At 56.9% G+C, this 27,919-nt stretch overlaps 1 protein-coding gene and 1 long non-coding RNA gene across 2 annotated transcripts; both read right to left on the reverse strand.

The window, feature by feature from the left end:
• Positions 1 to 10,922: 10,922 nt before the first annotated feature.
• LOC129545981 (leukocyte immunoglobulin-like receptor subfamily A member 6) lies at positions 10,923 to 17,486 on the reverse strand. Its single transcript, XM_088830699.1, is given in 11 exon segments — positions 10,923 to 12,034; positions 12,958 to 13,010; positions 13,355 to 13,471; positions 14,104 to 14,157; positions 14,783 to 15,085; positions 15,295 to 15,606; positions 15,815 to 16,018; positions 16,021 to 16,116; positions 16,242 to 16,360; positions 16,409 to 16,670; positions 16,842 to 17,486. Coding segments are annotated over 11 exon segments (1,890 nt in total). The 5' UTR covers positions 17,065 to 17,486; the 3' UTR covers positions 10,923 to 11,887.
• A 7,151-nt stretch (positions 17,487 to 24,637) lies between these two features.
• Positions 24,638 to 26,679, reverse strand: LOC148774259 (uncharacterized). The gene is made up of 4 exons (XR_016035884.1): positions 26,583 to 26,679; positions 26,214 to 26,404; positions 24,917 to 24,967; positions 24,638 to 24,795 (listed from the first exon to the last, which is right to left on the reverse strand). It is a non-coding gene; the product is annotated as an uncharacterized LOC148774259 (long non-coding RNA).
• Positions 26,680 to 27,919: the final 1,240 nt, after the last annotated feature.

Here is a 27,919-nt window from a genome sequence, read left to right on the forward strand (position 1 = left end):
CTCAGCCTGTCCTGAGCTAGAACTGAAGGCACCCCATCACTGCCACTCCCATTTGCCAACCATCAGCCCCGGGAAGGGGCTGCGATGCCACAGGTGCCCTCCCCCTGCTGTCGTTTTAACTTCTCCTGGTGTAGGGTGCTCAGGGTGGAAGAGGATGGAGTCTGTATTCTCTGCAGGCCAGCCGAGAGCTCTCTTCCACCCTGAGCACCCTACACCAGGAGACCAGCCTTACCTCAGATATCTGAGGGGCCCTGGCTCCTCTGAGAGACTCTGAAACTGCCCCGGTGGCCTGGGATCCCCCTGAGCAAAGAGGACCGGACTCCCCAGTTGTTGAATTGATGCCTTGGGGTGGGGGCTGGGCTGGAGAGGGTCCTGGGATTGAGCCCAGGAAGGGGTGCACTGGGCTGGCCCAGGGTCCCCACCTCACTCCTCTCTCCCCCTGCGCGGCCCTGTGGCCTCCTGAGACCCTCCCATGGGCCGCCTGCCCCTCCAGGACCCCAGGTGAGGGGAAAGGCAATGGCAGGGGTGGGAGACCTCTGAGGGCCAGAGTGGACTATGGTTTAGGGAGTGGCTTTCGGAGGAGGCGGAGACCTGGGCTGAGAGTGCGACCATTCCAGAGAGGAAGGAACGTTCCGGAGAGCCCTGGAGACATAAGGACTGTGCGTGTGTGTGTGTGGAGGGGCGGGGGCGGTTACGCAGTGCCGCCAAGGTGCAGTGGCCCTGGCTTATGACAGAAGGAGCAGAGACGAAATGGACCGTGAGGGTCCGATTGCTTCATGAGGATCACGTGTGCCGCTGTATTGTAGATAGACTAGAGAAATCCAATGTATAAATTAAACACTCAGCTGCAACTGAACTCCAGTAACGCGTGAAACACCGGTAGATAAATGCTCATTGGATTTACCGTGTGTCCCTGGCGTTCCCCGTAGCAGTCACGGAAAGATTCAGAAAAGACAAAGCAGTAATCGCAGTTTTACTCTTAACATGGAGTTTCAACTGGAAGCATGGGAATGGACCTGCCAGGTATGGGAAAAAAAGCAGATATGGGAAAGCACACGTGTGTTAAACGGCTCACCATTGCATGGAGTCGTCTGAGTGTGTGTGTGTGTGTGTGGTGTGACTGCAGCCTTCGGGTTTGGAGCAGAACAGAAGTGAGAGCTGAGGTTGGGGCATCTCCTCTGGGGCATGACGAGCAGCCTTGAGTTTGCTTAGAAGAGTTTGGAGCTCGCCCTGAAACCGGTGAGGAGTTTGAGCAGGACCTGGTTCTGAAGGGGCAGTTAGTAAGGTGCTGTGTGGACGGTGGACTTGGGATGGGAGTGTGGCGGAGCCCAGACCCGGGAGGGTGGGCTTCACTGGCTGCCTCGGCGGGTGGAGACCCGGTGAGCCCCGGGGTGCAGGGAGCAGACCCCGAGTCGCGGTGGCGCGATGCTCTTCCACTCACCCAGGAAGACAGCTCTTCCTCCCGGGCCTGGGAGCCAGGTTTTACTTCACACAGTTCCTGCCCAGCGGGCTGGTCTCTCCATCTGCTTGGAGAAAATCACTTGAGGTGTTTCTATTTCTTTAGCGCCCCCTTCAAAGCTGGGTGTCACCCTTCACGTCAGACGGTGGAGACCTTTCAGGATTCAGGCCCAAATGACCCTCCTGTTGGAAGGCATTAAAACACGCACACACACACACATGTGCGTGCATGCACACACACAGAGTCACACTTTAAATGCAGCGTGTGGTGCCGCCACGTCCGGGTCGGCTGAGGGCCGCTTCCTCCCTTCCCTCACTCGGCTGTTCTGAAATGACAACCCCAGCCCCACACATGTCGTAAGAGCTCACTTTGCCTGAATCATGGAGGAACAAAAGCAGTCATTCGCGGAGTTTGGGAGGAGGCATCTGGGGATCTGAGAAATGAAAAGGAGGTGGTCATCACGCCCCGGGAGACAGAAGGAAGAATCCCGACCCGGAGCGCAGCTGTGGCGTCACCACGGCAAGAGTCTTCCACTGCAGGGGAAGCGTACGGTCTTTCCAAACCCATCTGGCTAAGTCAGTGGGCAGATGCTGACCTGGATAGCTGCTTCCCATGCAGGCACCAAATGCAATCATTGATGACAGATGAGTGGACGTCAGACAGTGTGCAGCAGAGGGTCCCCCGCATGGCAGGTGGAGGTGGGCCCTTTGCCTCTCCCCTTCCGTCTATAACCAGGGAAGTACCCACTGCTCAACCAAGGGAGGGGCTTCTGTCCTGCATGCCGGGGGTCTGGTGCTGGGTGAGAAGGGAGGCACGCAGGACGCCTCGGGAGGGTCCCAGCTGGGCGAGTGCCTGCGATCCCCGCCCTCTGGCCGCAGCCATGGGTCCTGCAGCCCCAGAGGACACAGCGGCAGCGGGGAGGCGGCACACCAAACCTGGGCCTCCTGTCCTCAGGGGCCCCCGCAATCACGGGGAGCCAGCCACGTGCCTGGGGCCACGTCCCACCAGACGCGGAGCTTCCCCTGATTTCCCCATCCGCAGCTGGGGAGCCCACAAACCCGTCGGCACTGGGCATGGTGCACGTCTCCCCCCTCCACTCCACGGTGACAGACCCTGCAGCTCAGGGGGCTCCAAAATGGGGGAGGAGCCCACCGTCCTGGGGACTGACGACCCTGGGGCCACCAGCTTAGTGTCAGAGGTGGGACCTCGGACAGAGGCGGCGGGGCGTGGGAGGCACCCGTTCTCACATACATCCCAGTGACTCAGGCGAGAGAACCCCCACCCTGTGCTGCCTCTCTGCCACCTACTGGAGAACAAAAGCAAGCCCTCCGGTTTCTACGGTGTCCAGTCCTTGAATCAAGCGAAAGGGGCCCCAGGACAGGAGCCACTGGGGGCGGCAGCATGAAGAAGCGCCGTGACTTTGTCCCACAAACAGAAAAATGACCGTCCTCAAGCAAGGAGCCGAAGGCCATGCAGTGCTCTGATCTGATGGAGACTTCAAAGGGGCTGCCGTGCAGAAGGTCTGCTGCTGCTGCTAAGTCACTTCAGTCGTGTCCGACTCTGTGTGACCCCATAGACGGAAGCCCACCAGGCTCCCCCTTCCCTGGGATTCTCCAGGCAAGAACACTGGAGTGGGTTGCCATTTCCTTCTCCAATGTGTGAAAGTGAAAAGTGAAAGTAAAGTCGCTCAGTCGTGTCTGACCCTTAGCGACCCCACGGACTGCAGTCCACCAGGCTCCTCCATCCATGGGACCCTCTAGGCAAGAGTACTGGAGTGGCTTGCCATTGCCTTCTCCGGTGCAGAAGGTCAGATGCGCTCTAAGGAGATTCAGCAAGGCCGCTCAGCGAGCGCAGGCCTGTCGTGAATGAACTGAGATAACTCATCACCAAGGAGACTGAAATTCTGGGAAAAAAAGAAAACATAAATGGTGGAGCTGAAGACCTCAGTGAGCAAGATGAAGAATGCTCGCAGCGCTCTGGCAATTGAACAGCCCATGTGGAAGAGAGAGTCAGCAAGCTGGAAGTCAGGAAACTAGACGATACCCGCGGAGGAGGAAAGCGATCCAAGGTATCTGAACAGGAGGAAGGAGAGGAGATCAAGAGGCCAGGGTAGGATCACTGCAGCTCACCTCCCTCCGCCAGCGCCTCAAATTTCAGCGACCCGCAGAGTAAGGCTCGTTGAAATCGGCCTGGGGACAGTGCTGCTCAGCCAGGCTGTAGAGAGATCCACATGGAGTCGGGTTGGGCTGACCTATCGCTGTGGAGGGGGACATGGAAGAGACGGGGGTATCCCAGGGTAGGGGGTCTCCCTGGGGAGCACATACGTGGAGCACCTCAGCCCTCAGCACCAGCGCTGGGAGGAGGAGCCGCCTCTGCTGGCTTGCGGCCCAGCAGGGCTCACCAGAGGGCTGAAGGAAAACCCAACTCTGCCCCTGAAGAGCGCGCGGGCAGACTTGCCTCCTCTCCAGGGAGTAGACTGGAAACTGACTGGGGCTCCAGCTGCCCAGCCGGGACCAGTCCTGAGCAGGCCCAGCCAGCCCTGGACTCCCGCTCCCTAATAAGGCGGAGCCACCTTCGCCTACGAGAGGGCACACACTTGAGGAGGTGTATCTATGATTATGCGCAAAATCCTTGGAGCTAGGCTTCAGCAGTACGTGAACCAAAAACTTCCAGACGTTCAGGCTGGATTTAGAAAAGGCAGAAGAACCAGAGATCAGATTGCCAACATTGGTTGGATCATAGAGAAAGCAAGGGAGTTCCAGGAAAACATCTGCTTTGTTGACTATGCTAGAGCCTTTGACTGTGTGGATCACCACAAACTGGAAAATTCCTAAAGAGATGAGAAAAGCAGACTGCCTTGTTTCCTGAAAAACCTGTATTCAGGCCAAGAAGCAGCAGTTAGAATGGGACATGGAATGACCGACTGGCTCAAGTTGGGAAAGGAGCACGTCAAGGCCGTATGTACGTTGTCACCCTGATATTTAACTTATACGCAGCGCATATGCAAGACGCCAGGCTGGATGAAGCTCAAGCTGGAATCAGAATTGTGGGAGAAATATCAACAACCTCAGATACGCAGATGACACCTCCCTAGTGGCAGAAAGCCAAGAGGAACTAAAGAGCCTCTTGATGAGGGTGAAAGAGGAGCGTGAGAGAGCTGGCTTAAAGCTCAGCATTCAGAGAACGAAGATCATGGCATCCGGTCCCATCGCTTCATGGCAAATGGACGGGGAAACGATGGAAACAGTGACAGACTTATTTAACACTGTGGACAGTACTGCAGCCATACTCCTTGGAAATAAAGCCATGACAAACCTAGACAGCGCATTAAAAGGTCCACCTAGTTAAAGCTGTGGTTTTTCCAGTATTCACATACAGACGCGAGAGTTGGACCATAAAGAAGTCTGATCACCGAAGAACTGATGCTTTTGAACTGTGGTGCTGGAGAAGCCTCTTGAGAGTCCCTAGGACTGCAAGGAGATCCAACCAGTCCATCCTAAAGGAGATCAACCTTGAATATTCTTTGGAAGGAATGATACTGAAGCCGAAGCTCCAATACTTTGGCCACCTGATGTGAAGAGCCAACTCAGTGGAGAAACCCTGTAACTGGGCAAGATTGAAGGCAGGAGGAGAAGGGGATGGCAGAGGATGAGATGGGTGGGTGGCATCACCAATTCAGTGGACATGAGTCTGAGCAAGCTCCAGGAGCTAGTGAAGGACAGGGAGCCTGGCGTGCTGCAGTCCGTGCGGTTGCAAAGAGGCCAACATGACTGAGCGGCTGAACAGACATCTGTGAACGCAGAGGAGAGCTGACCAGAGGAGGGAACAGCGGACCCAGGAGGCGCCTGTCCTGTCTCACTGTCTCCCTCCAGCAGACAGGCGGGCTGCAGACCCCTGGGAGGGGACGGACACCCTGTGAACCCCGGGATAGAGGCGAAGGCGGGAGGTGCCCCCTCTTTCCTCCCTGCTGGGGGGCTTGCTGGACACGAAGGACAGACAGGGGAAGAGGACGGACAGACGGTCACCATCAGCAGATGGGTCCCTCCTCTCCGGGCCCCCAGGCGCCCCATCTCACACACCTTCCCCCCACCCCCGCAGGCCTCCACACCTGAGGCCCCCCAGGATGTGACCTTCTCCCAGCTGAACCACGTGACCCTCAGATGGGTTACGACTGCATCTCCTGACCCCCATTCAGGGGAGCCCCCAGCATTCCCCAGTGAGCGCGCTGCTCTCACCATTCGCTAGCCCAGGAAGGACCCAGACCCTGGGCTCAAGGGACCAGATCTCAGGGGCCCCAGAAGGCACGGGAACTGCCAGCAGTGGACACCACCTAACGGCCAGCGGCCAGTCCCTGGGCTCCTAACAGACCACCTGGAGGCCCTTTGGGAATCAGCTAGTTCTCCCCTCACGGATACCTAATAGCCTCATGCTTGGGACATAATGCAAGAGACACCTCAAAATCAATGTGTAAACGGAGAAGCAAAACCAAAATCCAAACAAAAAGCAACAAAAAAGATGATAGAAAACACTTTCAGTGAGTGATAATGTAGATAATACATATCGAAGCTACGGACTGAGAGAACCGAGGACCATGAGTGAATATATCAGAAAAGTCTAGAAGAGACCCGATGACCTAGTTTATCATACCAAGAGCTTAGGGGAAAGTAGAAAAGTTTGTCAAATAAAGGTGCAACTGAGGGATAACGGGGGCAAGGGCAGCTAAACATGAAGGCAACCACAGAGGACGCAAAATCGGTGAAGGCAAAAAGAAACTCACTTTTGACAGTGTTCATAAACCCTGGCCACCAGGCCCCAGGTAAAAAGAGAGAAGCCACACATTTCTAATATTACGAAAGAAATTGCCGAGACTAGCACAAATTCTATAGACTTTATAAAGATAGTGACAGAACATAGGAAATATTTTGAAATATGCCAGCATAGAAAATACAGGTGAAATAGTCATCTTCAAAGGTACAATTTCAAGTGGTAACCTTGAAGTGCGAGGTTAAACGGATCATCTGTCACCTCATACACTGACTCTAGTCAAAGGCCCACGACTGCAGTATGTACAATCTACGGAAATCAGACAGAGGCGAAGAGGAAGAACGCTGGTTACCAGGGTTGGAGTGAGGGAGAGAGGGGGACGGCTGCTCAAGGGCACAGTCTCCCAACTACGAGGTGAGTAAGCTCTGGGCATCCGGTCCACCGCAAGGCAGGTACAGCTGGTAACACTGTATCACGTATTCAGGCAGTTACAGCTGGTAACACTATCGCATTTTACGTCACTTATAGCTGGTAACACTGTATCGCATTTTTGGGAACTTATAGCTGGTAACACTGTATCTCATTTTCGAGTCTTGTGAAGAGATATCGAATGTTCTCATCAGGAAGAAATGGCAACCAAGTGATGAGCCAGAGGCCTTGAGTAGAGCTATGTGGTTACCATTTTCCGATACATGTGTCAGTTCAGGATGCTTCCCTGGTGAGTTCTTCCAAACACTTAAGTACTAATTTAAAAAAAAACAAATATTTTTCTGTATAATTTAATTTAGCTGGCTCTGCTGGGTCTTCACGGTGGTGTGCGAAGTCTTCGCTCTCCGGTGGCAGCTGGGGTCTTCAGCTGCGGCATGCAGATCCTTAGTGTGACGAGTGGCATCTAGCTCCCTATTCAGGGATGGAACCTGGGCCCCTCCCCTGGGGGCATCGAGCCTTAGTCACTGGACCACCAGGGGAGTCCCAAACAATTATGGACTTATTAAACACACAGACACACAGACACACACACTTCGTAACCGCATAAACTTTTCTTTAAAACAGAAAAAGAAGGCATATACCTCAACACTTCAACACTTTTATCAGACCAGAAAGATATACTCACCAAAACCTGACAAGGGAATTTTAAATGGGAAAGGGAAAGGATGAGCTCTCCCATGGCCTTGCATGTAAATCCATGAACAATGTACACGAGTCAGATTTAGTGACACGTTCAAGGGACGTTACTCATGACTGTATTGTGGGTTTGTTTGTGTGTTTATTTGTTTTTGGGTGGACAGAGTAACTTAAAATTTTAAAAATCTATCACATCATGCAATATATTGATACAACAAGTGAAAGAATAATCACCTCAACACATGTAGGCAAAGCCTTTGCTAAAATATGCCTACGGTTTCTGCTGAAAATAAAAACACATCAGAAATAAAGGGATTTCCTTTCATCGGTGAAGGCATGTTTAGCAATCAACCCTGGACGTCACTTGTGAGACGTCTGTGCCTGGCAAGGATCCAAGTATGTCCCCACGACCACGTCTCTTCACCCGCGCTCTGGCGGTACCTACCAAGGAAGTGAGACCAGACAGAGCCAGCAGCTCTGAAGTGGGTGAGATCAATATCGCATTACGAAGAGACTGCGCACCTGTGTGCACAGAAATACAAAGTAGCGCGGAGATGTTCTATGCTAGTTAGGAAGGAGTTTTCTGGGAGTTCCCTGCTGGTGCAATGGCTAAGACTCCACGCTCCCTGTGCAGGGGGCCCAGGTTCGATCCCTGGTCGGGGGACTAGATCCCACAGGCCACAACAAAGACCAGATACAGTGAAATAAAGAAAGAAAAAAAAATTTAAAGTAGTTTTCCAACATTGCTGGACACATGATCAATATTTAGAATTCAGCTGCCTTCCAGACTTCCGATCCTGGGCTTAGATGAACTAAATGAAACTTCTTGTTTCTTGACTTCACGCCAGTGAGCCCGATTCCATACTCCTGACCTCCTAGAGCTGTAAGATCATACAAGTCTTTTAATTCACCAAGTCGGTGGTCATTTATGGTAAACGGCAACCAATACAACCACTTAAGTTTTCTTTTGGTTAGAGTTTGCATAGTACATTTTTAATCCTTCTACTATTTTAGTGTATAAAACCTATACACTGATATTTTCCACTGCTGAAACATGATTAAAATGGGCCTTAAGCACATTTACCATGTTGGGCATTCATGGCCACTGTCCATCTTCCAGAACATTTTCGTGATCCGGAACAGAAACTCTGTACCAGTTAAGTGAGAATCCCTTAGGTCCTCTTAGAACCAGCCCCTGGTCAGCTCCGTTCTAATTCCTGCCTTTAGGGATTTGGCTGTTCCCAGCAGTTCATGTCAGGGAGATCATACACTAGGAGATACTTTGTGCCAGGCTGACGTCACATGGAGTAATGTTTCCAAGATTCGTTCATATTGTTCATTGTTTTTCTTTTATATGTTGTATTTGAAGTGAGCTTTTCCTAAGCTTCACAGTGTAGGGTCTTGGTGGCAGTGGTTTTTTTCTTAAACCAATCTGACAATTTCTTTTAATTGCTGTGTTTGGCCCGTTCTCATATACTGTTATTACTGATAAGATTGTTGTCTGGGTTTACCGTCTCACCCTTAAAATGCTCTCCCTCGTCTTTCTGGCTCTTCTGCTCACCCTTTCCTGCCTCTCCTTGGATTTAAACATATTTTTAGCATCCATTTTAGTTTCTCCATTGGTGTGTAACCATGCCTCTTTGCTGTTTAAGTGGCTGTCCTAGAGATTATCAGGTACATGGCCAACTTTACACGGAAAGGGAATTTTACCTCTTCACGGGAAACATAGAGACTTATAAATCTATAGGTCACATTGTTCTTACCCCCTTTATTTTGTAGTTGTTATGTGTATTATCCCTACACTTGATTCCAGGGCCCTGTCGGGGCCTATGGGACCAGGTCAAGGTGGGTGAGCTCTCCCCAGACCCCCTGCTTCAGCCCCACGACAGGCCCCGGCCCTGCCATCAGTGGGGAGCACAGTGCGTGTGGCTGGCTGGTGACCAGTCTGGGGACAGCCTTGCAGTGACATTTGGGGGAACCGAGGGCAGAAGGGCACCCGACACTTCAGCTCTGCGTCCTTTCCAGGAGTCTCCCGTCACCCTCCATCTGGGCGGGCCCAGGGCCACGGTCACCAAGGGGAGCCCTGTGACCCTCTGGTCAGGCTGAAGCCTTCTGTCTGTAAAGAGAGGGTCTCCGGACCCTTGGATACGGGGCCCCACAGGACTCCAGTAACAAAGTCAACTCCTCCTTGAAATCCAGGAGCTCGCACTGCAGGGCTGTGTCAGTGTGTGCACCACAGTGGTCAGAGCAGAGGGACTCCCTGTCCCTGGTGGGGACGGGGAGAGGGAGGAGCCGGTCCTGCCACTGGGGGCTCCTCCTCACAGGCAGAGGGGCAGAGTGGGGGCTCCCGGGACCCCTCCATGCCCAACTGCATGCCCCGCTTGCTGCGAGAAGATCAAAGATCCCGCGGGCCCCACCTCAGACCCAGCACGGCCGGATAAAGACCGTCAGTTATTTGTTAAGTTAAAACAATGAATACATAATCTCCAGCAAAGCGTCCCAAACTGACACACGTGGAGAGTTAGTTACCAGTGCAGCTGCGCTGAACCACTCTGTGTCATCACAGCTGCTGTCTCCTTTTCTGTGGATCGAGCACTTAAGAGCTACTCTCTTCACAAGACTCGAAGTGTGAAACAGCGCTGCTAGCTATCATCGCCCTGCCGTCTGCGGAACGCCCAGAACTTACTCAGCTTATAACCACAAGTTTGTGCCCTTTGACCAAAGTGTCTCCCCACCCCCACACCAGCATTCTATCTTCCTTGTCTCTCAGTTTGGCCTTTCAGGTTCTCCATAGTTCAGTCACGGGCATTTGATTACCGAGGCAATGAATAAAGTGATCAATATTCCACGTAATCTTAAGTCCTTTTAGTAAATCGTGCAGTGGAGTATTTCCATTTCCTCTTCACTTTCTGGGTGTTGGTATCAAATGTTTCACGTTCTGTCACCAAATAAATTCTGTAGGGTTTGTGCTGCTGCTGCGATTTCGTTCACGATATTGACAAATATGGCTCCTCTGTTTTTACCTGGTTGTGGTGTCAGAATCTACGACTGTTGTCAAGAACGAGTGTGCTTTTGGCCTTGGTTGACTTTCTCTGCGTCTTGACTGTCTTCCTCATTAGCTACCCTTGTGTTTACTCCCACCTTCTACCTTCCAGTGAGATGACGTGCTGTCTCTTCCTGAATTCTTGGTGTGGGCGGTGAGGTCACTGCTTTTTCTGGCTTCTGTGGCATGCTCACTCGTGGTGCTAAGTTCGTCCGTTTCTTCCTGCGCGCATCAGTGTTTTAATTCGTCCGTATGGCGCACGTCGTTTGCCTTGTCGTTTCCTGGACTCAGCCTCCAGCTCCCATGTTGTCCTGTGTTTGTTGTGGTTTGCTTTTGGCTTTGGTCCTCAACACACATGCTTATCTCTGTACAAGCACAGACCTAACACTGTTTGCACGCTCATCCATCATAGTCAACAACGAGATGCAATTCAAATGTTTGTTAATTGGTAAATGAATGAACAGAACACAGTAATACAATCCACGGAATAGAGTCAACAGTAAAAAGAAGAAACTATAGATCAATGCAAAACACGGAAAAAACTAAAAGGAAATTATTCCAAATGTAGGATAACAGCCTGAATGAAAAGACTAAGTATTTTTAATCTTATTTGTACAAAAGAAGATCAGACTAAGATAATTAAATATTAATTTGATCTTGTTTATATGAAATATCTTAAAAAGCAAATTTATAAACACAGAAAGCAAATCAGTGGCCACCTAGGGCAGACATCAGAGCACACCTGCAGACAACCAAGCAACGTTTGAGGGACGGTGAAATGTGTTCTGCAATTGTATACGTATACGTTTACATATATACAACTGTATACGTTTACAGCTGCTGCTGCTGCTAACTCTAGTGACCATTGAATGGTGCACACACTCACAGTGTGTGACAGGCAGAATAAAGACCCCCCAAAGGAGACAGCTACTTTCCTATCCCAAGCCTGCAGCCTGGCACCTCACACGGCAAGAAGGATCACGCAGCTGCGGCTGAGAGAAGGGCGCAGGATCCTAAGTTAGCTAGGGGGTCCAAAGAGTTACCCGCACCCCCAGCAGTGGGAGAGGGACACGGCAGACGAGGTCAGAGAGAGGCGGGTAGTCTCGTCTCCCGTTTGGGCTCCAAAGACAAAGCGAGGCCCTCAACCGACAGGGGCCTGATTCCCACCAGCAAAATACGTCCCGTTCTTCCAAGAAGCTCAGTGACACTGTCCCCTTCAGCCTCCAGGACGGAGTAGAGCTTGGAGACAGTTTACTTTTCATCCACACACGGATTTTAGACGAGTCTGTTGCATTATTTCATGAATGTCAGGACATTGGTTATCTTTGAGGGTACCACCAGTTGACCCGAAAGGGTCCCAGGGGCTCCTGGTGGTATGTTAGGAGTCCAGGTACTGGCTGCTGGTCGTTAGGTGGTGTCCACTGCTGGCAGCTCCCGTGACTTCTGGGGCCCCTGAGATCTGGTCCCTGGAGCCCGGGGTCTGGGTCCTTCCTGGGCTAGCGAATGGTGAGAGCAGCGCGCTCACTGGGGTCTGCTGGGGGCTCCCCCGCTGGGGGGCTGGGGATTGCAGCCGTCTCCCTTCTGACTATCGAGTGGTTCAGCTGGGCGTAGGTCACGTCCTGGGGGGCTTTGGACATGGCAGCCTGTGTTGGGGAGGAAGGTGTGTGAGATGGGGCGCCTGGGGGCCTGGAGAGGAGGACCCATCTGCCTTGTGTCTGTCCATCCTTCCCGGAATCCCCCCAACCGGCAGGAGACGGGGACACCTCCCGCCTTCGTCTTGATCTCGGGGGTTCACAGGGTGCCCATCCCCTCCTGGAGTCTGCCTCCTGCCTGTTCTGCTGGAGGGAGACAGTGAGACAGGACAGGCGCCTTCTGGGTCCACCGGCCCTCCTGCAGCCAGCTCCCCGCTGTTCCCAGAGTGAGGTTTGGAACCTCGGGTCAGGTCAGCTCACTCTCCTGATGGAAACTCCAGGGGCCTCCTGACGCCCGGGAGCCTCCAGGTGCTTTGTGTGGCCCTGCTCTGTGTCTGAGCCCTGAGCTCTTGCTCATCTGGCGCGGCACATGGCTGTCTTCCTGCTAAAGTGCATCCCTCCCGCCTCAGGGCCTTCCTACCGAGGTGCCCACCCCGTGCGCCCCGTCAGCCTCTTGATTTGCTTTCCTCGTCAGGACCTTGCGTTCTGGGACTCTGCCTGATGGTTGGCGTGGGGCCCCTCTCACCCGAGGCGAGCACCCACTGTCCCTGCCAGGCCGGGGGGTGGTGCCCGCTCTCCCGCGCCCTTTGCTGGGGGTGAAGGGTGGCCTGGGGCGTGCGGGCCATCCACCGATGGGCTGCACCCTCACACCAGAAGGTCAGCCAGAGGACATGGAGCTGGGAAAGGCGCCCCGAAGGTGGGGCCGTGAGGTCACCGGGCAAGGGGAGGGTGGGGTCACAGCAGGACCCAGGGAGCCGGAAGGAGGAGTCGGGGTGGGCACGGCTGGAGCTGGGGTGTGAGCACAGCGATGCTTGCGCAGGGCTGAGTTTGGCAACAGAGGGTCTGTGGTGGCTGGACGGGAGCAGGGGCCTCACCCGATGGTCCAGCTGCAGCCCCACCTCAGGCTGTGCGTCGCTCACGGCAGCATCTGCAGCAGAGCAGGGGCACCGCTGGGCGGGGTTCCGAGAGCCTCAGAGGGACAGAGGCTTGGCCCCGGGGATGTGGTAACCCCCGCCCTCCATGTGGGATTCAGGAGGAGAGAAGGCAGCCTGGGCTCGCGGTGTGTGTTTTGTGTTTGTGACACTGAGAAGGAGGGAAATGGCTTAAATTAGTGCACTGCGCTGACACGGTGGGTGTTTTCTTGCTGAGTTTTCGAGCATTGGTCTCTGGACGATGTTTTCTAAGCTGACCTTCCCATCTGTTAGGTTTCCCTTTGAGTGGAGCCCGAAGACCCCGGCCTGCAGGGGCCCGGTCACCCCGTTCCCTACTCACCCGACGTCCTGCGCCTGTCCTGACCCCGGTGGCGGAGGAAGAGGAGGAGAAGGGCGAGGAGCAGCAGGACGAAGGCCACCGGGACCCCAATGAGGACACTCAGGCGCCGCGTGAGGCCTGGGGCAGCACAGACGCCTGGGTGACAGGGTGCCGCTCACGGGGCGCCTCTGGGTGCAGACGCGCGCTGGGGTCTGCGTCCGTCTCCAGCCCGCCCGCCTCACAGACGTGGAGACAGGCTCAGAGAAGCCACGACGGGCCTGGTGACCGGCCTGGGTGGCCGGAGCCGGGGCCGGAGCTGGGGCCGTGGGCGCCCTGAGCGCCTCCTGAGCTGGCCCCCAGGGGGACGCCAGCTTCCTGCTCTGGGGCCCCACCTGCAGGGGGCTGCCCGAGGGTCTCAGCTGGGGCTGAGGGGCCTCCCGTGTCCTGGGGCGGGCTGCGTGCAGGGGCCTCTGGGTCCTCCCCACACACACGCTGTCACCATGCTGCAGCGGAGGGGATAGGCCCCCACAGTCACCTGTCAGGGGCTCCCTGTGCTCCTCGCCTGATGGGGGTCACACCCAGGTCAGAGCTGAGGAAATCTAAGATCTGGGCCACGGGTCCCTCCTTTCACACTGGGAGAAGCTGAGGCCCGCACGCGGGTGTGGTGAGGGTGAGGGGGTCCACATCAGAGTCTCCAGAGGGGCCTGAACCAGGGGCATATTCAGCCCTGCTCCGCCCCGGACCCGCCACCACCTCCCCAAGAGCCTCACTCTTTCTCTGCAGATCCTGACTCCACCGAAGGGCGGGCTGATCCTCTGAACCTCCTGCGGAATCAGGAAGGGGGTGAGGGTGGGGCTGCTTCTCCCCTCTGCAGCCCTGCTGCTCCCCCCACCAGGCTGGGCCCCAGCATCTCCTGCTCCATGATCCCTGACCCTTCATCCATCAGCCTCAGAGCCCCTGGAGGCTGCAATTGCCCTGCTTCTCTGCCCAATTTCCAGCACTGCCCCCAGGACACCAGGGGTGCTGAGACTGGAAGCAGTTTTTGATTAGCCAAGGACCCAGGGACAGGCCTGGGGCCAGTTGTCCACTCACTTTAGAGACCCCATTGTCTCAGGAGCTGTTACATTTAGCCCCTATTAGGGGGCTGGGGTCCCCAGAGGATTCTGGATGACCCCTGTGGCTGGGGAGGGGCTGCAGCTACCTGGAACCTGCTCGGCTCAGTGCTTCTCTGAATTGGCCCCGCGGCTGCCCCTGGCTTTCTGCCTCCTCCCCCCTCCCTGAGAAGTCCGGTGACAGGATGTGGGAAAGGGCGTGGGGTGGGGGGAGCGTTTCGCTCCGTCCCTCTGAAGCCTGGGTCCCATCTTCATGACCCTCCTTGACTCTCTGTGGAGCCCCTTAACTCCCACCCTAGGAAGGGGGGCTCTGTCAGAGCTGATCCCTGGACCTCACCTGAGACCGCAAGCACCAGGGGCTCACTGGGCTGAGAGAGCAGGTAGGGGTCTGTGCTGAGGGAGCGGTAGCACATGTAGGTGCCCCCGTGGGCCGCGGTCACCGGGCTCAAGGAGAACTCGGCCTGGTACCACCCGTCCTGGTCCCAGGAGCGCAGACGCAGGGAGCGGTGGGCTGCCCCCTCCTTGGACAGAAGGAAGGTGTCCGTCCTGTTTCCCGACTGACACAGCAGGGTCACGGTCTCCCCCGGGCCCACCAAGGGGCCCGGCCGCACCGAGAGGGAGGGTCTGTCTCTGAGCCGTCCTGCAGAGAGGAAGGGGGTGCGGGCACCGGCCCGGTTCTGAGCGAGACTCCGCGGGCCTCTCTGGACCCTCAGCGCTGTCTCTGTTTCTCTGAGTCTCTCCTCCCCCACCCCGTCTCTCTGTCCCCTCCCTGGGACCCCTGCCCCTGGTCCCAGCATCACCCCTGGGGCTCCCCAGTGGGGCCTGTGCAGAGTCTGGTCCCCGACTGACCTTCTGGCTCCTCTCCTGCCACCAGCAGCTCCAGGGGCTCGCTGGGGGCCGACCACTTGGAGGAGAGGCCGTGTCCACTGTAGCATCTGTACTGGCCCCCATGGACGGTGCCCACCGGGCCCAGGGGGAAGTCGGCCTGAGAGAGCCCCCCCTGGGGCCTCCTGGCAGGGCGCTGGGCGAGGTCCTATCCCTCCTCCTTGGACAGAGCGAATCTGGCGTAGCCGCCGTCAGAGTGACACTGGAGGGTCAGGTTCTGTCCAGAGGTGACGACAGGGCCCTGCGTGGTCAGGAGGGAGGGCTTCCCAGACAGCCCTGGGGAGAGACACGTGCCAGGTTGTGGGGACCGCTTTCCCCGGGGACCCCCTCTCCCGGCCCGGCCCCAGGCTCGCCGGCTCTCGGTCTGTGTGTCTGTCCTGTGAGCTCCACGCTCCTCTCCCCACCCTCTACAGGGCTCCCCTGGAGCAGAGACCCCAGTACGTTGTCTTGTCTGCACAAATGTATGGGGTCAGGACTTCCTCACCTGAGACCTGGAGCTCCAGGGGGTCGCTGGGGGCCGACCACACCCGGGGGCTGTCCCTGTTAAAGCCGTAGCATCTGAACGTCCACCCGAGTCCAGGGGTCACGGGGCCCACGGGGAACAGGGCCTGTGTCTGCCCGTCAGGGCGTCGCTGTCCATCCAGTGTCTGACAGGACTTGTCTTCTCCTTCCTTAGTCAGAAGGAATCGTCAAATCCCTGACGGGAGCCACACTGGAGGGTCACGTTCCCTCCTGAGGTCATCACAGGGCTCGGCAGGGCTGAGAGGTGGGGTTTGCCGTAGCATCCTAGGAGAGAAGGAGGCAGCTGGATCTGTGGGGCTCCCCCCCAGGGCTGGGCTGGGAGAGGGACACCTCCTGAGAGCAGACCCTGTTCCTGAGGGCAGAGCCCAAGGCCCCCGAGAGTCCCTCACCTGTCAGCACCAGCTCCAGGGGGTCACTGGGCTCTGAGCAGCGAGTTCCCCTGAGATAATAGCGCTGATAGCTCCCTGCGTGGCCCTCTGTCGTCTGTGGGACAGCGAGCTGGGCGGGCCTTGTCCCGAGAGTCCCTCAGCTGTCAGCACCAGCTCCAGGGGGTCACTGGGCTCTGAGCAGCGAGTTCCCCTGAGATAATAGCACCGATAGCTCCCTGCGTGGTCCTCTGTCGTCTGTGGGACGGCGAGCTGGGCGGGACTTGTCCCCGGGTTTCAGTACTTCCTGTCTGTCCCAGAGAACCGTGCTTCCCTCTTTATCCAGATGGAACACCTGGGCCCCTGGGGTCCCCTGACACCAGATGGTCACGGGGCTCCCCCAGGGGACCACAGAGCCAGGCTCAGCCCAGATGGTGGGTTTGGGATGGGTCCCTGGAAAGGAATCAGAGGCGGGCTCACCAGGCATCCCCCCAGGCCCTGGCTCTCAGCCCAGACCTCCCAGCCTCCCCCTGTGTGAGCCCCGAGCTGCCCTCCCCCTCCCTGTGGCCTGGGGGAGACCCTTGTCCCCACGAGAGGAGGGAGTTGGGCCTGGGACAGACTCACCGGCCTGCACCTGGGTCCTCAGGCCCACACTCAGCCCTGGAAGAGAGAGCCCTGTGAGAGCTCTGCCCTCCGCTCTGAGCAGCGCCTCTCCTCCCCGGGAGCCTCCTGGGCCCTGGGGTCCCCTGAGGGAGCAGGCTGGCTGGGGGGGTCCCTTCAGACCAGGGCTCCCCCCGCCCCTCCCCATCTCACCGAGGCAGAGCAGGGCGGGGAGGGCGGGGGGCATGGCGTCTCCTCCCTGCGGTCCAGGCTGTGAGGATGGGGAGACCTGGGTGTCCTCCGGACAGACAGAGCACAGGGTGTGTCCTCTCCGGGGCTGGGGCTTCCTGTCACAAGATTGTCAGGTCAGCAGCCCCACAGGAAGGGGACTGACCCTCCCCGGAGCCGGGCCCTGGTTTGCGCAGGCTGAGGCTGGAGTGGACAGTGGGTTCGACAGACATTTCTGACCACCTCTGAGGCCTCCTGTGACTAAGTTGCACTAAGGCTTCCTGGTCTGATGACCTTTCTCCCCCCAGGCATCTGCACCTTTTCTCCAGAAGCCAAGCAGCTATTTTCGTACATGTCAGTCTCCGAGGCCACCCCACAGAAGATGTAAGAATCCTTTTGGTTCAGAAAACAGTTTCTGCCCGTCATAAACCCAGATGTGTGCTCCAGGCCTGGTCCAAATGTGCCATCAGGTGACGAGAGCCCGATGCCGGGCTCAGGGCTGCACTGTCAGAAGATCAGAGGCTCCTATCCAAGGTCTGAGCCCCTCCTGGTTTTGAATGGCTCGTGTTCATCTCGAGTCTCCGGCTCGGGGCCACCTGTGTGGACGCAGTGAGGTTTCCATCTGTCTCCCGACCAGAGACCCGGGATGCCTCCCCTCACAGGGGGGATGAGAGCAGTGCCGGGCCGCTGGGGAAAGCGAGCCGGCCGAGAAGGGAGAAGTGAGGCACCCAGGGCAGGGCCCAGACCGCGCTGGTCAGATGCGGGCTGCGCTGGGGGCAGAGGACCAGCCAAGCTGCACTGGCCTTGTTTCTCCTTATTGCTGACTGCGGGTGCACGCTGGGGGCGGAGGACCAGCCAAGCCGCGCTGGTCAGATGCGGGCTGCGCTGGGGGCAGAGTACCAGCCATGGCCTGCTGTCCTTGTTTCTCCTTATTGCTAACTGCGGGTGAACTCCAGGCCAGAATACTGGAGTGGGTAGCCTTTCCCTTCTCCAGGGGATCTTCCCAACCCAGGGATCAAACCCAGGTCTCCCACATTGCAGGCGGATTCTTTACCAGCTGAGCCACCAGGGAAGCCCTCAGTAACTAAGAGATTGTAAAGATGTGTGTAATTTGGGGAGCCTGTAGCAGTACAAAATAAGAATCTAAAAGTGTAAAACCATCATGGAAACAACAGGAATAAGCTCTTTCTCTGTGGCCAGGATGCGGGAAGTTTCCTTAAGGGCTGATGGAACCAGATGATGCCTGGACAGGCGGCCCTTTGGTTACCGCCCATCTTCCCGTTGGCCTTCCGGAACATTCTTGCACGCTGTTGCCTCCATCTAGCAGGCCGGCTCCCCTCCAGGCCCCGCTCATCTGGGCTCTGCTCTCCGAGTCGGGCAGCACCCCTTTCCCTCTCTCCCTCCCCAGGCTGCAGCCTTCTCTGTGGATGTCCAGGGTGTGGTTTCCTTTACTGGATGGTCCTCTCTGGACTTGGGCCCAGGACTGGATTGCCGCTTACGGCAGCTGTATGTTTTATTTTGGGGGCCTCCCCCATACTGTTCCCCATAGCGGCCGCACCAGTTTACTTTCTCTCTTGCTCTCAGTGCAGGAGGGTCCCCTTTCTCTGCATTTATTGTTCGTAGACGTCTGGTCACCCTCACCTGTCAGCCAGCATGCAAGGAGGAAAAGCAGTCTTAAGTCAGAGACTCTGTCCAGGGGCCAATAGGCTTCAAACGAAGGAGTTTAAAGTCGTTTGTGCCCCGGCATCAGAAAGTCCACAGCACACGGCGCTGGGACAGAGCAGAGTGAGGGACTCAGCCTTCGTGCGGACGAGGTGTCCTGTCACTGGGGCACGGGGTCCGGGGGAAGAGCATCCTGGCGCCGAGCGGACACCAGGGCGAGGGGCAGCCTGGTGGTGGAGAATCCCCCTCCATGGAGCATCCCTGGCCCTGCCCACGCCCCCTGAACCAACAGGCTTCCCAGCCATTAGGTCCTCAGCACGGGGTTCCCTGCCGCATGCCTCCAGCTCTTCAGAAGCCGCTGCTTCGCGTGGGCTTCCTGTCATTGCGGTGAGCGGGCTGCTCTTGGCTGCATGCACGGGCTCTCGTTGCAGTGAGTGGGGCCACTCTGGGTTGCATGCACAGGCTCTCGTTGCGGCGAGCGGGCCGCTCTGGGTTGTATGCTCAGGCTCTCGTTGCAGTGGCTTTTCTTGTGTAGCACGGGCTCTAGGCACGGGCCTGGTAGTTTCAGCTCTCGGGCTTCAGCTGCTTCTCAGCCTGTGGGGTCTTCCTGGACCAGGGATCAAACCTGTGTCCCCTGCATTAGGCAGGCGGATTCCTACCCACCTCACCACCAGAGAAGCCCCAGGACTTCTCTGCCATCACAGCCCGTGACCGAGACCTTGTTCTGAGGTTTTGGAAACCGCAGGGGGTGTGCCGCCCCATCCCAGTTGGCAGGCGGATTCCTACCCATCTCCCCACCAGAGAAGCCCCAGGACTTCTCCGCCATCACAGCCCATGACCAAGACCTTGTTCTGAGGTTTTGGAAACCCCAGGGGGTGTGCAGCTCCATCCCAGTTGCTCTTACTCTAGCCTTGGGACCTCCTCTGACTGGGCCGTGCCTGAGACAGCAGCACCCCCAGCAGCACCAGGATCAATGTGGACAGACCCACGCGGACAAGCCTCCACTGTGTGATCAGGGAGTTGGGGGCCTGGGAACAGCGGGGCAGGCAGGTCACACTCAACCCAACGGGCAGACTGAGGTTTGGACTCCGCCCCCACCCCTGGGATGGACCACATGCCCCGAGTGGACCCCGCCGTCCAAGGGAAGGATCCTTCTGCTTGTGGAGTCCAGGGTCCGCCCTGGCGGGTGATGGTGACAGGAGGCCCTGGGAGTTAGGAAGCAGAGGCCGTGAGCGCCTGAGCGCGCCTTGGCCCAGCAAGCCCCGGGGTCTGCACTGTGGGGTCTCCCCTCCTGCCAGCCTCTTTCGCTGCTCTCACAGCGGTGCCTTCCCTTCTGCAACCACAACCAAGGGGGCAACCCCAGCATCTGCGATTTCCTGGCATTTGGACTCACCTTTGGGGTCTTAATAACAGCAGAGGGTTCAAGGGTTTGGCCACACGCCAGGCCACAGGCCGAGAGGCAGCATGTTTGGAGATGCTTGAAGCTGAGCACTTGCTCGTTCTCTTCGTGGTCTGGAGCCATGACCCACGTGAAACCTGATCTCCCGGAAAGGGGAGCTGTGAGGTCAACCTCCGTCGAGGAGCGGGGATCCATGGGGGGAGAGGAGGGTGCCCAGGGCTTTCCGAGGGCTCTGCCCGACCTCGGCCAGTTCGCTCCGCGCCCGCGGCTGCGGCGGGAACCTGAAGCCAGCCTCCTTCCGTCCCTGCACTCACTCACCCACCCTCCAGCTTACTCCGGGCGTCCGTCTTTCTATCTGCTCTTGTGTATGTGGCTTGTACACACGTGCGCCGCGCTGTGTCTGACACACATTTATAACATGTGCTGTGCACACGCGTCAGGCTGCGTGTGTGTGTGAATGCATCCACGCGTGTAGAGGCGTGCGTGCGTGCGCCCGGACACGTGTGTGGCTGTGTGTGCATGCCCTGCTCTGTGTGTGCGTGAAGACCACAAAGGACAGTTCCCCAGCTTCTGCCGTCAGAGAATGTGTGGTCTGGCCAGGACAGTCATCGTGAAGAAAGATGTCCAGCAGGTAAGCTGTATCTACAAACAGAGCAAAGCTGTCCTGGATTTGTGATTGGTGCCAGCTGTTGTTCAGCCACTGCATCATTTGTGACCCCGTGTTCTGCAGCACACCAGGCTCCTCTGCCCTCCACTCCCTCCCAGAGTTTGCTCAAACTCATGTCCATTGGGTCCCTAATCCAATCTAACCATCTCATCCTCTGCCACCCCTTCTCCTTTTGCCTTCAATCTCCCCCAGCATCAGGGTCTTTTCCAATGAGATGGCTGTTCACATTAGCTGACCAAACTATTGGAGCTTCAGCTTCTGTATCAGTCCTTCCAATGAATATTCAGGGTTGATATCCTTTCTCATTGGCTGGCTTGATCTCCTTGCAGTCCAAGGGATTCTCAAGAGTCTTCTCCAGCACCACAGTTCAAAAGCATCAATTCTTCTGTGCTCAGCTTTCTTTATAGCCCAACTCTCACATCCATACGTGACTACTGGGAAAACCATAGCTTTGACTAGATGGACCTTTGTCGCCAAATAAATGTTTCTGCTTTTTAATATGCTGTCTAGGTTGGTCATAGCTTTTCTCCCAAGGAGTAAGCATCTTTTAATTTCATGACTGCAGTCACCATCTGCAGTGATTTTGGAGACTAAGAGAATAAACTCTGTCACTGTTTCCACTGTTTCCCCTTCTATTTGCCGTGAAGTGACAGGACTGGATGTCATGATCTTTGTTTTTTGAATGTTGAGTTTCAAGCCAGTTTTTCACGCTCCTCTTTCACTTTCATCAAGAGGCTCTTCAGTTCCTCTTCACTTTCTGCCATCAGGGTGGTGTCATCTGCATATCTGAGATTATCAATATTTCTCCTGGCAGTCTTGATTCCAGCTTGTGATTCATCCAGCCCAGCATTTCACATGATGTGCTCTGCATATAAGTTAATAAGTAGAGTGATAATACACAGTCTTGATGTATTCCTTGGCCAGTTTTGAACTGGTCCGTTGTTCCATGTCCAGTTCTGTGGTCACTTTGGGGAGATTGGTAGGTGGCAGGCTGACAGGAAGAAGAAAGGCTTCCCTGACCAGGAATTGACCCAGGCCAAGGCAGTGGGAATGCCAACCCTAACCACTAGACCACCAGGGACATGTCCGGTTCTCACTGCTGCTTCTTGACCTGCATACAGGTTTCTCAGGATTCAGGTAATGTGGTCTAGTATTCCCATCTCTTTAAGAATTTTCCACAGTTTGTTGTGATCCACACAGTCAAAAGTTTTAGTGTAGCTGATGAAGCTGATATTTTTCTGGAATTCCTTTGTTTTTTCTGTGATCCAACAGATGTTGGCAATTTGATCTCTGGTTCCTCTGCCTTTTCTAAAACCAGCTTGAACATCTGGAAGTTCACGGTTCACATATTGCTGAAGCCTGGCTTGGAGAATTTTGAACATTACTTTGCTAGCGTGTGAGATGAGTGCAGTTGTGCCATAGTTTGAACATTCTTTGGCATTGCCTTTCTTTGGGATTGGAATGAAAACTGACATTTTTCAGTCCTGTGGCCACTTCTGAGTTTTCCAAATTTGCTGGTATATTGAGTCAAACACTTCAAAAGCATCATCTTTCAGGATTTGAAATTGCTCAACTGGAATTCCGTTACCTGTGCTAGCTTTATTCATAGTGATGCTTCCTTAGACCCAGTTGACTTCGCATTCTGGGATGTCTGGCTCTAGGTGCGTGACCACACCATAGTGGTTATCGAGGTCATTAAGATCTTTCTTGTATAGTTCTGTGTAACCCTGGTAGTTTTTATAAAAATAATAATAAATAGAAACTTCAATTAAGGGGTCAGGAAGTCAGCAGGGGAAGCTCTTGGGCCCTGTGACGATGAAATCGCCCAACAGGAGGGTGAAAGACGCCCAGGAGGTCTCAGCCAGTGAAAGCACGGACTCTGTCTGCCACAGCCCTCGGGATGCCCTGGTCCCCTCTGTAACTCACCCTTCCTCCTGCGTCCAGACCCAGCACTGCCGCTCCTAGAGATGAGGCATCTCCTCCAGACCCCAGACAGGAGCGGTGCCAGGCTGCGCTTTGGGAGCCTGGTGGTCAGAGGCTTGGGAAGAAAGATCAGGGCTGAGTCAGAGAGCTTATAAGGAAAGCCCTGCCTAGAACCACATTCCAGAAGCCTGGGGGCCCCTCCTGAGACCACAGGGTGTGGGTCAGCAGGTGGGAGAGTCCTCGTTTGGTTGCAGCAAATTAGCACAAACGCAGTGCCTTACAACTCAGATTCACCACCTTGTGGCTCTGGAGGTCAGAGCTTGGACGTGGGTCTCAAAGCCTCAAACTGAGGTGTCTACAGGGCTGTGTTCACTCCCAGAGGGTCAAGGGGAGAGTCCACTCCTGTGGCTTTTCCCCTGCCTGCCTGCCCCAGCCTGTGCCGTTCCTATGGGTTCCAAGCCAGCTCTGCGGACTCCCCCGGTAGTCCAGTGGTTAAGACTCTGCCTTCCAGTGCTGGGGGCTTGGGCTCAGCCCCTGGTTGGGGGAGCTGAGAGCCCGCATGCTGCAGGTGGCCAGGAAAAAAAAGCCAGCACTGCCTGGCTGAGTGCTTCGTCCCTGTTTCACTCTGGTGATTTAGCTTCTCCCAGTCTATGGAGGCTTGTGGTTACCTTGGGCTGCCCAGAAGTGCCGTGGTGAAGAAACCTCCTGTAACGCAGGAGACTCAAGAGACTCGGGTTCGATCCCTGGGTCGGGAAGATCCCCTGGAGGAGGGCATGGCAACCCACTCCAGTGTTCTTGCTTGGAGAATCCGGGGACAGAGGAGCCTGGCCGGCTACAGTCCACGGGGTTGCAGAGAGTCGGGCATGACTGAAGCAACTTGGCAGGCACACACACACATGGTGACATTAGCTGCTGTGAACTTGGGGATACAAATGTCTGCTAGAGTCCTGTTTTCACGGTTTTCTGTTTGTGTGCGTGCCTACCCAGGAGTGAAATTGCTGAACCGAAGGGCAACACTGTGTTTAGTTTTTGAGACACCAGCATATTGCTCATCTTCCCGCCGGCAGGGCACAGGGGTCCTGGTTTCTCATCTTGCCGACACCTGTCCTTTCCCTTCTCCTCAAGGCTGCTTGTTGATGAGTCACCAAGGGTTTTGATTTGCTTTACTTTTAATTTTGTACTGGGATATAGCCCAGTTAACAATGGTTGTGATAGTTTCACGTGAACAGTGCAGAGACTCAGTCATACCCACACAAGCGTACACACGTCCATTCTCCCCCAAGCTGCCCCCCATCCAAGCTGCCCCATGATGCGGAGCAGAGTTCCACAGTTGCTGACCCGGTTTAAAGATAACAGGAGCCACTGAGGTTTTGACTTACATTTCTTTCCCTGGACTTTTTTTACCGGACCGTGGGGTCATGAGGAGACAACTCTCAGACCCTGGAAGGCAGAGAGTATTCCAGAAAGACGGGAAACAGGATGCGGGCAGGAGCGGGGCAGGCACAGTTCAGGGCTTCCCGGGTAAGGCAGGTGACCGGTGCCAAGGCAGCCAGGGCCTTAGCAGCTGGGGTTTCTGGGCTCAGGGAGGCGGGGCGGGGAGCTCCGGGGCGGGAGTCATGGGCTCAGATGTGGGAAGGACGCCCAGAGGGAGGGGCGGGAGGAAGGGGGAGGCAGAGGCTGGAGGGAAGGGGCCTTGTCTTAGAGCCTGGAGAGAAGGGCGGTCAGGAGGGTGCAGGGGCGGGCGAGGAGGGCCGGGCGTGGAGGGGAGCCCCGCAGCCAGGCGGGCCAGGGCGCGTCTGCTTCTGCGAAGTCACGCTGGTTGGGCAGGCCAGCCACCGGCCGCGTTCACCGTGAGGACCCGGCCGCGCTGGGCGCTGGGTCTCCTAGGAGACTCTCGAGTCCTCGGGAATGTCCGTCCTGGGGCCCCTGGGGCTTGGTCTCTCCGGGGCGCACCCTTTCGTCTCCATTCCTGTGGTGCGCGTTGGGACCTGCCCTGACCATGTCTGGCTTCTGCCAGAATCGCCACCAGGATCAGCAAGACCTGGCCAGCCACGCCCAAGCGGACCCGGTTCTCCAGTGTGTGGTCCTGGGGGTGTGGGCTGGAAGCAGAAGACGGAGGGTGTTCACGGACAGGCGGACCCGATGCAGCCCCACCCAGACCCCGGGCGCCCCCACGCGGCCCGAGGGCCAGCCCGGCCGGCGCAGTCCGGGGTTACTCACCTGTGTGGGAGCTGGAGTCTGTGGGTCGGGGGCTGCTTTCACGGGGGCCTCCTAGGAGTCAGAGAGCTGATGAAAGCCTGAGGCAGCTGCCCCAATTCTCAGGCTGGCCTCAGCATCCTGAGGCTTCCCTAGACCCTGCCCTTGGGCCCTTCCACCCTCCCTCACACCCCAGATGCCTGGTGCGTGTCCCCCCAGCTCCCCTCCCCCAACCCCCCCCCCAGGTCCCACAACCAGAGGCCCTGAGGGCAGGGCAAAGCTGGGAAATTCAGACCTGCCTTTGATTAAGCTCAGGGATTTAGGGCGGGGTCCCCCTGGTGCTTAGATCCCCCAGGAGTAAGCAAGCCTTCAGTTTGGAGGAGACTTCACTGCTAGCGAGTGTCCACTGCACTCCCAGGAGAAGCAGGCCTCCTGCCCCCGCAGTGCGGGGGCCACACACTGGGACTTGGGGCTTGACTGTTGCTGCCGACATCTCCCAGCCTGAGCTTGCTGGCTTGGCTCAGAGGTCGGGGGTGGGGAGCACCCTTGAGCTTGAACAAGAGGTCTGCCCACCTTCTTCCCCCCCTTAGCTCCTGGTCCACCTCTGTGCTTTCCCCGTTCCCTCCTCCCATAGCTTCAGGTGCCAGCATCCGCTGTCCTGGGCAAGACCAGGGGAGGGGTGCAGTGTGGGAGATCCCTGTGGCCCCACCCCCCGAGAGAGGAAGGGTGACTCAGCTCGCCTTCCTTGGGGTCTCTCCTCCTTCCCAGCATCTGGGGTCCCTGGCCCAGGCCCAGGGCTGTCAGTGAACAGGCCCCTGGACTGGGGTGGGGTCCCATGCAGGGACCAGGCACCTGACTCCTCTGGGGGTGGTGGGTGTCGTAACTCCAGGAAGCCCTGCTAAACCCCGAGAGGAGCAGTCGCCTGGGGAAGTCACCTCCGTCCAAGGGCAGAGCCTCACCGCACAGACAGTGCTAAAGGGAGACAGAACTGGGGCCTCGAGGAGTGTGGGGCCGGGAGGGAGGAGCAGAAGGGTTCCATCAAAGTGCCAGATGGGGAAGGCGAGCAGGCGTCCACTCAGACAGTGGGGGGCCTGAACCCCAGTCTCACTGACAGGGAGGCAGAGGGGCGGCAGGACAGACAGCCAGCCTGAGGGCTCGGCTCGGCTTGTTCTCATCCAAACCACGCATCAGGAGCCGCTTCCCCTCAGAACGTGCAGGGTGTATCCTTGACCCGCATCCCATCAAGGGTGTGCGCGGCACACGTCACACCATGCAGGCTTTAACACACCCTGAAACCACGTGCAGACATTTATGCACTTACGTCCTTACAGAAACAGCTGCAAACACAAGGCCCAGGCAGGAAGGAGCCGCGTTGCTCCTGGTGTTTAGCTGCTAAGCCGTATCCAACTCTTTGCGACCCCATGGACTGTATCCTGCCAGGCTCCTCTGTCCGTGGGATTTCCCAGGCAAGAGTACTGGATAGGTTGCCATTTCCTCCTCCAGGGGATCCTCCTGACCCAGGAATCAAACCCGGGTCTCCTGGGTCTCCTGCATCAGCAGCTTGTTCTTTACCACTGAGCCCACCCGTGGGATCCCAGGGAGAGCCAACCAGTCCACCCCACAGGAAATCGACCCTGAACATTCACTGGGAGGGCTGACGCTGAAGCTGAAGCTCCAGTGCTTTGGTCACCTGAGGCAAAGAGCCGGCTCACTGGAGAAGGCCCGATGCTGGGGAAGATTGAAGGCAGGGGGAGAAGGGGGCGACAGAGGGTGAGGTGGCTGGATGGCATCACCGACTCCACGGATGTGAGTTTGAGTGAACTCTGGGAAATAACGGAGGACAGGGAAGGCTGGGGTGTGGCAGTCCGTGGGGTCGCAAAGAGTCTGAGACAACTTAGCGACTGAACAACAGCAGTGTAGACACATCTCTGCAAACACACACGCGCCCCCGTGACGCTCCTTCTCACACTGCTGGTGTCCCTGGGTCTCCCCCCAGGGGACCCCTTCCTTCAGGGGCCCCACCTCCCTTCCAGGGTACAGAGCTGGCAGAGGGTGGTGGGGGCCCAGTGCTCAGAGAATCTCAGTCCCTGCCCCCTAAACCCGGGCCCACCACCCCAGCACAGCCCCCTCGGAGTGAACGCCCCAGGCTGAGGCCTGTATCTGCCCAGCCGAGGAGGGGGCCAGTGAGGGGCAGCTGAGGTCCCGGGCTCCTGCTAACAGGCAGAAGCAGCGCAGGGCCTGAGCTCCGACCTGTCCCGCCCAGCGGACCCTCGGCTCCTGCAGCCTCCACCCAGCTGGTCCCCTGCTCCACCTCGCAGCTTGAGGTGACGTCCTCCGGACTCTAAGGAAGGGGGCAGGGGGACGCGGGGACACAGGGTAGGCACGCTCTCTGCTCCCACTCCTCTGAGGAGCCGTGCGGTCCCTGGGAACACGTCTCCCCCTCACTGCAGTTGCACCACGCAGCTCTAGTGTGAGGAATATGGGCGCGGGGCCGCCTCAGCTGCCCTGAGACTTGGTCACACCACGCTCAGGGTGACATGGGGGGTGGCGGAGCAGCTGGGGGCCTGGACCTGTCTGCTGGGGGTGGGGGCGGCTCCCTCCCTGCCCGCGGCCACTCTAGAGACAGGGGCAGGGGGACACAGGGTGGGAACGCCCGGGTCATTCCTGGGACGAGGAAAGCAGGGCTCTGAGTGGGTAGGAGTGACCGGGGCTGGGGCTGAGGGAAGGGCCGCTGCCTGGGCTGGAAGAGATTGTTTGTTGGGGGTAGGTGTGTGTGCATGTGTATATGTGTGTGCAGGTCTGTGGGGTGTGTGTGTCTGTGTGCGTATGTGGGCAGGTATGTGTGTGTACGTGTGTGTGGTGTATATGTGTGTTTGTATATATGCAGGTGCATGTACGTGTGTATGTGAGTGTGTGCATGTGGGTAGGTGTGTGTGTGTGCAGTTGTGTGTGTGCATGCAGGTGTGTGCGGTGCGTGTGTATATGTGTGTGTGTGTGCAAGTGTGTGTAGGGTGTGTGTGCAGGTAT

Source organism: Moschus berezovskii, chromosome 22, assembly GCF_049115385.1.
Source record: "Moschus berezovskii isolate FMDL1 chromosome 22, NW_MosBer_1.0, whole genome shotgun sequence".
Classification (NCBI taxonomy): Eukaryota; Metazoa; Chordata; class Mammalia; order Artiodactyla; family Moschidae; genus Moschus; species Moschus berezovskii.